General features: G+C 39.4%; 1 protein-coding gene across 2 annotated transcripts in view; it reads left to right on the top strand.

Annotated features, from left to right (window-relative positions):
- MRPS27 (mitochondrial ribosomal protein S27) overlaps positions 1-13,201 on the top strand; it is a 47,565-nt gene that overhangs the window by 21,813 nt on the left and 12,551 nt on the right. For both annotated transcript variants that reach the window (XM_074931398.1, XM_074931397.1), the window contains 3 exons: positions 8,531-8,645; positions 9,136-9,214; positions 10,440-10,555. In XM_074931398.1, the coding sequence (XP_074787499.1) occupies positions 8,531-8,645; positions 9,136-9,214; positions 10,440-10,555 (310 nt within the window). The remainder of the gene's footprint in view (positions 1-8,530; positions 8,646-9,135; positions 9,215-10,439; positions 10,556-13,201) is intronic.

Here is a 13,201-nt window from a genome sequence, read left to right as displayed (position 1 = left end):
TTATTTATTTAAAAAAATGAAACAACTAACTTTGAAGCAATTTATTCCTTAAAATCATATAATCTTACAGATAGCCTTGGTTGAAAAATACCCATGACATAAGTACTATTTGGGTACCCAGAAGGTTTTACACTTCCAATACAGTTCGAAGTGGAAACAAGCTTTCTGCTAGAAACAGATTTTCTGTCAGCGTTTAGCAGATCTCTTTCACTCTGCAAAATGAACCAGGTGCAAAGGTGATTTCAGCAATTATGAATGACAAATGGGCTTTCACAAGCATTTCTTTATCATTTTGAAAATTAATCTAGTTGATAACTTGGGTACCAGCTTTCAGACCGGTGGAGAATTAATTGAAGTAATGACAGGTGTAGCTGGGCTAGTAAAATGATAACAATCAAATTGGTACTTTACTTATATATGCCATTTTTTACAGCCTTTGTGTTAATCACTTTTCAGAGACATAAGTAAAGATTCCAGCAGAACTGACCCTTTTTTGAGCTTTATTACACCAAGTTTTAGCCTGACACACTTAGAAATTGCTGATATTTAGAAAGCTCAGTGAAGCAAAAATGTAGTGTATTGTGCAGTTCTTAATTTCTCTATATATGTTTTTGTGTGCCAGGATACTAGCAAAAGATATATTAATGGAAGAGTTGATTCTAAATTCAACTTTATTTTGGTTGCATGGGGACAAGGAAAGGCATTAGAGAGTATCTTACTAAATCGCTGTAGCAACAGCTCACCCCATCATTCCCCATGTTTTCCTCAGCCTATGATACTGTCTGTTCAGTCATGAGATTACTAATGGCATTTATATTCCAAACCAAATTTCAACTGTAAGCCCAGAAGTATTTTAATAGAGAGAAATTCTAGGAGCTGTGCCCTTTACAGCCAATAGTTGGGGGAAATGTTAATTTGTTATTATTGTTATTATTATGACAAGACTTTTCCTTTTTCTTGTTAACTGTTGGGTTTTGAGTTAATTTCAGCTTTATGTTAAAAGTAGTATGGATTCTTCATATGCGTGAGAAGAAAATCTGATTTTCTTGCCTGTCTTTTCCAAAAGGAGTGGGAAGGGTAGAGGTTGCTGAGTAACAAACATATTGTTACTCAATAGTTTTGAGACACTATTATCCTAGGAGGAAGAGAAAAATAGAGATACTATATTAAAGTGTTCCTTTATTTGCTTTCTTTCCACTGGAGATACGACTCTAAGCAACAAGAAGTAAAGCAAATTTCCCATGCTATTGACCTCATCATTGTGTCTTGATTGTAAAGGAGTAAAGCCAAAAAGGGGGATTGCTTGTTTTGTAGTTCTTGTTTGAAATAAAGCTTTTGAATGTTAAAGAAATGACATGGTGTTATTTTCTGCACAAAACTGGACCAGGAACCACCACCTTTTCTTGATAGCAGTATTTGTACCGTCACAATGTTCTTATCTCTACCAGTCACACTGAGGATCCCCAAATGGACAGTTTGAGCTTTAGTGAGCTAGCTGGTGACTTTCCCTTTAACCTGTCATGTTTAAATATTATGTTTAGAACTAGGAACCATGTTGATACTGTATTTTTAAGACCTTTAGTTTCTAGCTATACAGGGTCTGTGACTGATGTCCTATTAAGTCAGATTGAGACACACAAAGCACCTTCAACCAAGCTGAAACAGAAGAAATCCTGCCTCGTGTTCTTTTGAGAAGTGTACTTTCATTGGTGTCCTGCTGGGGAGTGCATAGTTCTGGATTATTCTGAATCCACATGGATAGAGGAGCCTTTTAGTAAACACATTTAACAGCCTGGAAGAGTTGTCCCAGGGACAAAGAGTGTACTGAGAAGCAGTGTGTTTGAGCCTGGGCTTTGCTTTTTCAGTCTGGTTATGAACTGATTAGTATAAAAGTTCAAGGCGAGCCTGTGGGATACTTGAGTTGATCAAGCTGTATGAAGGATTCCTCCTCTCTGTGCTTTGCAAATGATTCTAGAGGAGTTTGAGACTGCCTGTAACCTGTTGGCAGAAAGTTGGAAGAGCTGATCCACTCCGGTTCTGTTATGTTTGCTGCCTGTGAATGGAAGGACAGGTAAATAATTTATGTACTTTACATAGCCAGGAATCCAGATAAATTGCCCCAGACTTTGCTGTAGGCTCAGGATCTCTTACTGTTTCTTTTGTGGTGGTTCTTATGTCTGTTTATGTATAAGCAGAGCATTTCTTTTCTGCTGCTGTGAACTGCTTCTCCATTCATACATTGGTTTTAAATTTGTAATATTTATCTAGGATTTTGCAACTATTTTATGATTTTATTTTTTCTTTTTAACATAATAAGGCTGTTCCTTGTGTTTTACTGACAGAGGTGCCTTAAATCCATCAAAAGGAAGAAAAGCATTTAGTGATATGAGAGATTGACAGCAATGGGCAGAAATGCTTGTATCAGAAATCCAGCTTGTCATTTGTTAATCTACAGTAATAACTGCCTGTCAAAGTAGCTAGGTCAGTAAAGGATAAACTACGTCCTAGCGGCTATGTGGTTGATTGCTGTATGTGATAGAAAGAGATTTTGCAAAGCTGAGCTTTCCATGCAGGGGTGTGGTTTTGAGCAGTGCAATAGCTAGTCTGAGACTACTGAATGGTGAATTCTGTGACTTCAGTTGTTAGGAGAGAGTGGTTACCAGGGTGATATCCTGGGACTTCCTAAATGACTGCGTAGTATGTACTTCTACCTAAAATATCTCCTCTCCCAAATCTGATCCATTTACCAAGTATATGAGTTAAGAAACAGGTAAACCTGTAATATCGGGGTGGACAGAAATGAAAGCTGAATGTGTATAACTGGAAAGCAAGACCCGATACTAAAAGTATTCTTTAAGTCTTCTGTTTATCCTTCATGTTTGACTGTGCTTCTGTACTGTAGTTTATGCATATCTAAAACCTGATCATTTTGGCCTGTTTTGAGGCTGCATTCATCGGTGTTACTGCTCTGTGCTGCTCCTGAACAAAAGATGCTGTGCAAGAAATACACTTTCATGTGGAGGAAGAGCAGGCCTCATTTAGAAGAATTACTTTTAGTGTCAAAGCAACCAAGAGCTAAATTAGTTTAAAATCAAACATCAGAGAAACTCAATAAAATTTAAAACAGAGTAAGGCCTGAATGTGGGCTTTCTTCAGGGAGTCTGCAAACCACTTTCTTTTTGTGTAAGAGCACAATTCTGCCTCAGCATCACATTGTCCTCTGTTACAGTTGATTGTCTGATTTTTTTAAACCTGCCCTGTTACTGCTTTTGGTAACTGATTTCTTATACTATATATGATAGTTCAGTTTTTTATTTCAACACAAAAGGAAAGTGTTCCCTCTGTTTCTGCTTGAATGTAGGCAGTTAATGCATGAGTTATTTCCTATAAGTCTGATATATTTATATGTGAAATTTTTAAAAGGATGCATACAAAGGAAGGTGTATACTAAGATGCAGACAATGAAGAAATGGAAAAATAGTTTTGTTCCCATTTGAAAGGAAATTTCAAGCAACAGAGGTTTTTTTCAGGGCTGTTGCCTTTGATACTGACACATGAGCAACGCCTCTGGGTCCATTTAAAACGTAGACGATTTTTTTCCCAAGGCCTGTGGCTTGAAATGACAGACAAAGGGAGAGTTTTGGGTGACGTGTCCTTAGCCTTCCAGTTTCCAAGCTAAGTCCGCCTGGAATCCATTTGATCATTATGCACTGTAGCTTAAAAAATGTGCCTGCAAAGAAACAAACGTGGCATTGCCAAGGAGCTTCACAGCACTGTATGACTTGTGTAAAATGTGGAGTGGCTTTGGATTCATTCCATTGAGAGAGTTTCTTCCTGGCTTGCAGAGACATTTCTTACGATATTTATTCATTTTAAGTCTCCTTACATTTTACTTTGGACTTTTCTGAATTTTGAGTAGATGAGACAAAATCTGATTAAAGCAACTGAACATGCAAACCCGTGTTTCTCTCCATTCTAACAGAAGTGAGAGATCTGAAGTATAGGTGGAAGAAATTTGTTAGAGTGACTACCACTAGGTAGGTTCCTTCCTTTCCTAGACTAGATCCTGCAAGACTCTGAAACCTTTTTGTTTTTAACTCTGACGAAAGCACAGTAACACATCTAAACAATGTATATTAGAGATAATGCAAGAATGGAGATGGCTCAGTGTCCTGTTGTTAATTTCTCCAATTCCTTGCAATGTGACAGAAAATGGTACATAAGAACAGAGAACAACATTATGCTGCAAGAGGTTTGTTTAAGGAGTTGGTTTTATGTATCGTAATGCAAAATTAGCAGAGCAAAATCATGGTGAAATTTATAAAGCCTTGAAGAAAGGCCTAAGAGATCATACACTTCCATGCACTGGATGTGTATAGATCATTACAGAATACTTTCCCATTAGTTTCAGACAAAGTTGGAGATAGTAAGGGGACAACTCTTCCTGTTTCACAGATGGGGAAAAAATTAAAAACAGTGCATTGCACAAGGATAGCCTACTACCAGGAATTGGATTGACCCTAAGAAAGCCACACACAAAATGGCAGCTTCTGGTCAGCTTAGCAAAGATTTAGAACACATCTGTGGATCTGACTTTCCCTCTGTACAGCAGAGCTGTTTCTGGTAGCGTATTACTTCTGCAGCACTTGCTCTTCTGTTACCCAGCAAGTTTTCCTTTACTGTCTTCCTCATTTGTGACTGTCCCCAAAGCAATGAAATCCCCTATACCAAACCTAGGGAAAAAGAATACAGTCCGGCATGTTGGTGCTTCTGTTTGCTCCCAGGGCTGCTGTATTACTTCCTTCCCTTGAGAATACAATGTGAAAGCAGCACTAGAGTGCATCACCACTTGATGGCACCAGACAAATTTGGAAGAGCATTTAAAATAAAGAAAGGAAAAAATTCAGCTTTTCTGCAGTGTGGGAGGGCACCAGCTGAAGTAAGTCATGCTTGCTGTATTAGTAGAGCACTCCATAAAGCACTCAGCATTTGATAAACTTTTCCAGTGTTCAGTTTCTTTAACACAGCATGAGTACTTCAGCAGTGTTGTAAATAATGAGCAGTGGGGCCTTATGCAGGGAATTAGTAAACTAAAAATTTATTCTTAGCCCAATGTGCTGGCCAGTTTGTGAGCAAGAGAGTGTACATTTGCTTGGCTAAAAATGTTCTGGTTGTCTTGTACTGAGGCTGTACACTTAATGTATCTCTTCCAGGTTGTAATGATTTTGCAAGTACAAAGCAATGGTTTAGTGAAAATCAAGTTTCTGGACTGCATCATTTGAACAATTTTCCAAAATATGGGGAATTCTAGTACCATTGCACTATGTGCTGTTAAGATTCACAATGACCGCGATATTTCAGGAACTCCTTGTCTTACAACATATTCCTCTTCTTGTTCCCTGTGGGGACAAATGTTCTTGGGTCAGTGACTAGAAGGATGACCATATTGATCCTTTAGCCATTAACATTAAAGTGTACCAAAAGGGAACGCCCCTTGTACTGTTACGGATGCTTCTCCTTGTCTTTTCCAAACACATAATAAGAATCTTGTGCTTTTCAGGTTTTTATTAGTTCTCAGAAAAATGAGTTTCAGCAACAGACATCTGCAAGATAACCTCCTGGTCTTTCCATTAGACACACAGCAATTGCTAGAGGCTCCCTTTATTTAATTCACTCTGAATCCTTTGCTTTCTGTAGTTCTAGCTTCCTTCTGTCTTTTCATCTGTCCCTGAACATATTGCCTTGCTTAATTGTATTCTGTTTTGTGTTTTGTGGAGAAAGACAAGGAGGAGGATGCTACTGCTTGTCAAAATGACCAGCAATCTCCTCTTTTCTTGGATTCCCTTTCAAATAAAAATGTCTGCCACAACATTTGTTTAGTTTGTCTAGGTTAGGTGAAAAAACAGATACTCTGTTGGCTTCTCAATTATTAGAATAGAGACAGAGCTCATCCCGGAATTGTATGAATCAGAAACAATTAAAGATTGCAGTGTACTTGTTTCCCTTTCACTTCCAATTCTTCTACCACATCATGGATTAATGGAAGTCTGTAGTGTTGAGGGATCGTGTACATATGTATTGCATTCTTGTTGACACGGATACAGAAGAATTTTGGCACCAGTCCCATCTCGTCATTCCCAGGCAACTATTTTGCAATTATTTATTAGAATTAACCAGAAAGTTCTTTGGCTGAGAAGCTGTTTGCTTTTTATTTGCATAGTACCTAGCCCAGTGGAGATCTGGTCCGGGTGCAAAGATCTTAATAAACTTTTATCTCAGTACATGCAGTAATTATATCTGATAGATCATGTGGTTGCCCATACAAACACATGCACTCAAGTCAGTCCCAGCCCTACAAAGTTTATGTGAAGATTTTTTTAAAAGAGTTTTATAACATGCCTCTGAATTTTGTGCATATAGATTCCAGAAACTTGTGTTGATTGAGGATCAATTTCATCCTCTTTTTAGATCACATTGCATCCTTGTTAGGCCTTTTACTGTCCAAGTAAAATTTGACTTTGAAACTTTGAAGCATTTTGCTATTACAGTAGGCTGTAGTATTCTCAAGGTGCTGGAGGCATTGGGCGCTCTCGCACTGTGGTGTACTCAAGAGAATAAATACAGCTGTGCAAAAAGGTGAATATTCAAATATTCAAATCCATTAAAGCCTTTGAGTTCGGGGGTTTTTTTTAAAATGTTTGCTTTCCTCCTGTGTAACTAACTAGTAGGAAGGATGCCAAAGATTGTATCAGAATAAAGGTCTAAGTCTTTGAGAGCACCAGTGTCATGCTTTTATAAAACAAGAATGTTGTTTTGCATTTGTGAAACAGTATTAACCATTTAATGAAGCAACTTTAAAAGATGCTGGGTGTTGCACTCTGGACCCATCTTAAATGGCTGGTGAAACAGTCTGCAGCAATTAGATAATTGTTTCATCAAAATATGATTAAAACCAAATGCCTGTAATTGATGTTTCCTGTAAACATTATTGAAACAGGACTTTAATGGAAGCAAATATACGTTCTTGCAGTTCCCAATATTTGAACTCCAGAGGAAAGAAAATGCAAAGCGATTAGAGCAACAAAATAAATGTTATTAATTTAATATTCAAAGCATGCTTTTCTTTTTCTGTTCAATTCTAATTTAATGGGGAGATATCATGTGCCGTTTATAAAACCTTATATTTAGACATTGTGGAGTTCTTCAGCTCCACTTTTGGCACAGATGACTTCTGCATTCTAAAGGCTTTCTAGGCTGCAGTATTTTTCCAAGCTTGGTTATCTGTGTAGCCCTCAGCGGTGGGATGCAATACACAGAGATTTACTGAGGGGGAAGGAGAGTTGGTGGCCATGTTAATCTGATAAATGTTCTGGAAAGCATGCTTACTCAGGTGGAAGAGCCAGTCCTGTGTCTAAATGGTGCTGCAGCTTGGCTTGAGGCTGAAAACATCTGCACATGAGCCCAGCTCAGTCATCAGCATTTTCTACAGAAAGTGGCAGCCACTTCTGTGCTAGGGACTGAGTCTGTTTTTCATGCATACGATTTGAATTGAGAAAGGCTGTGTGCATCTCTTTACACTGGGTGTGAAATTCAGCCCAGGTCCAAGGCAGCAACTCCTACCACTGTACTCTTGATTCTTCAGCCTTTACCAGAGATTAAAGTCCATATGCTTTTTATAACCACTTCTCCAAATACAGAGCAAAGTCTGAATAAGAATGAAATAAAAGAGGCTGAAATTAAAAGTATTTCATTTTACAAATTGGTTGAGCACTGGAGTAGGGAAGACTGCCTGAAGTCATGACACAAGCTGTCTCCAAACAGAGAGTTAAAGAAACATCCATCCAGAGCAAGGCAGCCTGTGCAGGGGTGCAGGGGATGGCTCCCCTTGCATGAGTCATGCCTTACTGATGAAACATTTCTAAAGCAAATAAAGCATGCAGCAGCCCAGGGATGGCCTGTGCTGCGGCACGATGAATTCTTAAGCAGTTGAAGTGAGGTGTGAGTTAGAGAGAGTGGGAGACACCAGATGACACAGGCTCCAAAGGTTCAGACCCAGCTGTATTTTGATGTAATTCTGATACTTGCTGGTGTCATCAGTCATGGAAGAGTGTTGCTCTTTGATGAGAACAGCAACAATACGGTGTTCATGATCAGAAAGTACTACAGTGTTTATAGTAATCTCAGTTGGCCTTTATAAATATATGAAGCTCTTAATGGTATGCATCTTTTCAGAGGAAAAGCATTAGGCTTTCTGGAAAGTGAGAAGTTTAAAATATTATGCATTTGTGAAAAGATCGGATTCCCCCTTTGTAAACACTATTAAAGTGTATCAAAGTTTTGTTTCTCTTACTTGAAAGAGCTAAATGGAGCTTTTTGAAGAGCAATGAATGACTGCAAAGTCAGATACAGGCAAATTTATATTTGAGATCATGAAAGGTGGGGTTCTGAAACTTGTAGTTTGTTGATTCTATAGTTTTTGTCTGTAATAACAAATTCTCATACTGTCACCTGGACTGTTACCATCCTTTAGGTTTCGGCATAGTCCAAATTGCTGGTACTTAAGAGACTGGACCATCCACAGCTGGATCAGACAGTGCTTAAAGTACGGTGCACAAGACAAAGCCTTATATACATTAAAAAACAAGGTAAGTTTTTATGATGAAAAGCCATTAATATATTTGATCAGTTTTTCAGACAAGTGTGGCTTACCAGGAATTCCAGTTGTAGCCAGGTCCTGTGGACTGGGGTTTTAAGATCGTATATTTCTTTGTTAAAACAAAAATTAATGTTGCGCTTGAATTTTAGCTAAAGCATCTTTTATTTCCTCTTCTTACCCAGGAAGCTTTGTTTTTAAACAGTGTTGGTGTCCAAAACATGCTAGATGCAGGGGAGGCATAAAAACCTGATAGGCAATACCTCTCTTGGTCCCAAAGACTCAGATAAAATGCCAAAACAAACATCAAAAGTTAGAATGTTTACATCACAGGAGCCGTGCTAATCTTGTGTTGCTTGACTGACTGTCGCAGTGCAGCAGTGTGCAATGCCGTGGTTCTGATCCTTCTGATACCTGTATATTGCTATGCTTGGGTAGATATGAACAGCAGATTTTCACGCTGATTATTTTTCCTTCTTCAGGTTCAGTATGGAATTTTCCCAGATAATTTTACATTCAATATATTGTTGGATTCTTTTATAAAGGAGAAGAAATATGAAGGTAAGATATGTACCAATTCTGCATCTTTCATTGTATGCTCTTATATCTGCAGAGCCTTTCTTTGAATTAAAAACTTTTAGCTGTATTTTCTCAAAATCACCTTAAAAACACACCTTCTCCTTCCTTTAAATTACTTTTCCTGCATGTTTATATCTCATTTCTGTTGTTTTTTTTATTCGTTACATGATTTTGAAACACATGCACTTCACTGTTTCGACTGTGATTAATCCCGTTCCAAGTGTAAATCAAATTCTCCAGTTGTACAAGTCTGACTTACATCCTAATGACATCACCAGTGTTACTAGTGACACTTAGAGTGTTATAAGAATTGGAATGCATGCTGGTAGATTTCATCTTACCTACATTTAGCTGTTCAAAAAGCTGCATATCCAAACTGTTTGTCTAGACTTTCTGTCTGTCACTGGAAAGCGGCAGCTATGCTGAACTGCCATGCTGAGGTGCCTGTCTTTCCCTGTTGAGTGTTTTAAGTGTTGAAATGAATAATCCTATCATGTTTGATGACAAATATTTAAGATTTTCATTTCACTGCAGTTTTTCTGGTACTGTAGACTTGCAGTGAGCTTTTCTTTGCACAGGCATCTTGTAAAACAACTTTAAAGGGACAGTAGAATTGCAGGACTTGTTTGTAGCTTTTATCATGAAAGTTTTGCTAAATAACAGATTAATACATATATTTATTGTAGTTTGAGAGCCATCCCTATCTGAATCCTACCTGACAGGGAGTGTCACTGGAACTCCCTTTGGAGCTCCTCCAGAGCACTGTTTGCTGAATACAGTGAGTTCTGTGGGTGATCTGCTGCATTGTACTCTCCTGTCACCTTCAGGGCAGTGAATTTAAGCCAGTTTTCTCTTGTTTGTAATCTAAACACAAGAACAAAGGAGTAATTTGTAAAGATTTTTTAAAAAATTTTAATGATTGAAGGAATGAGCAAAGAAGAGACAGTTGAAGAGTTTAGAGCTGAGTTTGGAAAGTTCCTTTGCTGTGGTCTCATGCTATTCCACCCATTCTTCCTTCTCACAGTGTGTTTGAATAACCCAAATGAGTAAGACTAAATCTATGCTAGTACTCATAAGAAATCTTTTAACTTTCTCCCTAGCTACTTCAAAACATACTACAGCAATGAAGTATCAGTGCACATGAGTGGGTGTGAAAGGGAGCTGTGTAAATCTACACTTGCTGATTATGTATTGTTTTCTTCCACAGATGCTATGTCAGTAGTAACAGAGATCATGCTTCAGGAAAGTTTTGATGAATTCTCAACACAGCTTCTTTCTCTCTATGTTTTATACCAGTATCTGACAACCAAGTCTGAACATACGGTAAGCTGACCACACTCAAAATGATACACAGAGCCTCCATTTCTCAGTGTCATGGTACAGTTAGTTGGACATTCAATTTTGACTATATTTTGGGTCCCTTAAGTTTACTGAATAAATACTCCATTTTTTTCATGATTTTTACAACAGCAGAATAAAGAAAAGAAAGAAACAACAGAATATGAAAACCATCAAATAAATTGTCACCACTTTTGCTCCTTTCTCTGAAAGAGAAGGTGTGTTGGGATTTTCAGACGTATTGTATACCCATAGAAAGGTTATGAAATTATATTTCAGTTCAGTTCAAAGAGGGCTCTATCAGTTAATGCAAAAAACCTGTCACCTATTGTATAGGACCCTGTTGAGTATTGCTCACCATTAGAGCTTGGGGATGGTGATGGTGCAGAATTATAAAGCATCTTCACTAGGATTTTACTATCCTATTTGTCTTTGGATGTACTATTTCTAGTATGTATTTGTATTCAATCTGAATTCATTACATCTCTCTTGTCTCCAAGGATTAGGGTTTTTTTGTTCACATCTCACTTGCTTAAGGGCAACATGACAGTTCAGACTCTTGGAAGTGGCATTATTTTGCAGAAGGGGCTCAGTTAGGTATCAGCAAAGGACTCTGCCATTTCCATCACTTCAGGCAGCTACTTCTCATGTAGTTTGGCACAAGCCTTCTGTCCCGGTTTGAGCGAGTGACGGGGTGTTTTGGTAGCAGGGGAGGGGCCTAGAGCAGTGGCCTCCTGTGAAAAGCTTCTCGAAGCTCCCCCAGCTCCAAGTCAGACCTGCCTTTGCACCAAGGCCAAGCCGATGAGCTGCACCTCTGTGATAATGTATTTAAGAAGGGGAACCTGGAAGGGTTTGTGGCAAGTGTGAGAAGGAGTTGTGAGGATAACACCTGTGCAAACAGCAAGGTCAGTGGGAAAAAGGAGGAGGGAGGGAGGGAGGGAGGGAGGGAGGGAGGGAGGTGTGCAGGAGCAGAGACTCCCCAGCATCCCATGGTGAGAGGGCAGGGCTGCTCCTCCCGCCACCTGTGGAGGTTTATGATGGAGCAAATGCTGATTTGCGCCCTGTGGGGGGCCCCACACCAGGACAGGTGACTACATCTGAAGAAGGCTGGGACCCCATGGGAAGAAACCCCCACTGTTGTAGTTTGGCACTGGGAGGACTGCAACACATGGGGGTGACCCACATGCCCGTGGGAGTGATGCATGTTGGAGAGTTTGTGGAGGACTGACTCCTGTGAGAGGGGGACAGCACTGGAGCAGGGGAGGAATGCCAGAAGTTCCCCCACCTCAAGGTGGAAGAAGTGGTGGGTCTGACTGCACCCGCTGTTCCCAGTCCCCTGTGCTGCTGGGGGTTAAGATCTAGAAGTATTGGGAGCAAAGCTGAGCCTTGGAAGAAGGGAGAGGTGGTGAAAGGTGTTTTCAGAATGTGTAATGTTTCTCACAGTGCTACTCCGTTAAGTGGTGTTGTTGTTAGTGTGTGTATTAAATTTATATATCGGGGTTTTTTTCCTTCCCCTAATGAGCCTGTCTTTTGCCTGTGCCTTAAAGGATGATATGATCTCTCTCTGTCCTTATCTCAAGTTCCTGGGTCTTCTGCTTTCCTCCTTCTCAGCACTGGCAGGAAAGGGGGTGTAAGTGGCTGTGTGGTGCTCAGTTGCCCTCTGAGCTCAAACCATGACACCTTCAACAGCATGTTGTCATCCATATGGAAAATGCTTCAAGCCTCCGTTTGTCTTACATGAAGCATCTCCCAAAATACATATTACAGATACCTTAAAGTTTTAACTCAATGGGGTTGTAATTTCAATTTTCACTATAGAAATCAGATGTGTATTTGCACTGTTCTGTGTCCTCCTTCATTCCCCAGAAGTCAAGTGTGATTGATCACATGCATATGAAGAGCAGAGGGACTAAAATCTCATTTGCCCATTGTGTTTGTCCATGGTTTTGTATCCTCACTGCAAAGGCAAGCACTTGTTGATATGTATTGTCAATATGTATAGGATTTCATGAAAGCTGAATGTACAAACAAGGATAGTATGGACATGACACGTTTAAGGCATGCATATTTATATAGCTGCATTTTGAAATAACCTATCCGAAGACAGCAATAAGCCATATTTTTATATGCATAGACCATACAGAGTACCGTTCAACACCTCATAATACTCAGTATCAATTTTCTGTATTTGATTTCAGAAGTGGAGGAAGGCAGGGTTATGAGATCTGCTTGACTGCTCCTGAAAATCCCATTCCCTTTTCCCAAGGTGTGAGACAGGTCAGCCAGTGTCCTGTTGCAGACAGGCCCTTGGCTGTAGCTTTGGGTCCAGCAGCCTGATGAAATGTTTTTTAATTCTGAGAGCTGAATCTTAGACAATCTGATGTTTGTTAGTCCTTAGGGTGTATAGCAGTGGTGATAGAGAGCTTCCATTTTTCTGCTGTTGTAAACACAACTGAAGCCTGACTTGTCTTGGCTGTCCCCAGGAAGTTTCCTCCTTAACTGCTGCTAACAATCAGTATGATTGCTAACTTCCACTGCAAAGGTGTTAACATTAAGTTCTTGCAGTTACTCCAGCTCTTTGAGCCAAATGAGCTAGCTCCCAGAAGAACCTAGACTGCTAAAAGCCTAGTT

This window comes from Athene noctua, chromosome Z, assembly GCF_965140245.1.
Source record: "Athene noctua chromosome Z, bAthNoc1.hap1.1, whole genome shotgun sequence".
NCBI lineage: Eukaryota > Metazoa > Chordata > Aves > Strigiformes > Strigidae > Athene > Athene noctua.
Note: the sequence above shows the minus strand (reverse complement) of the source record. Positions and strands in the feature narration are given on the sequence as shown.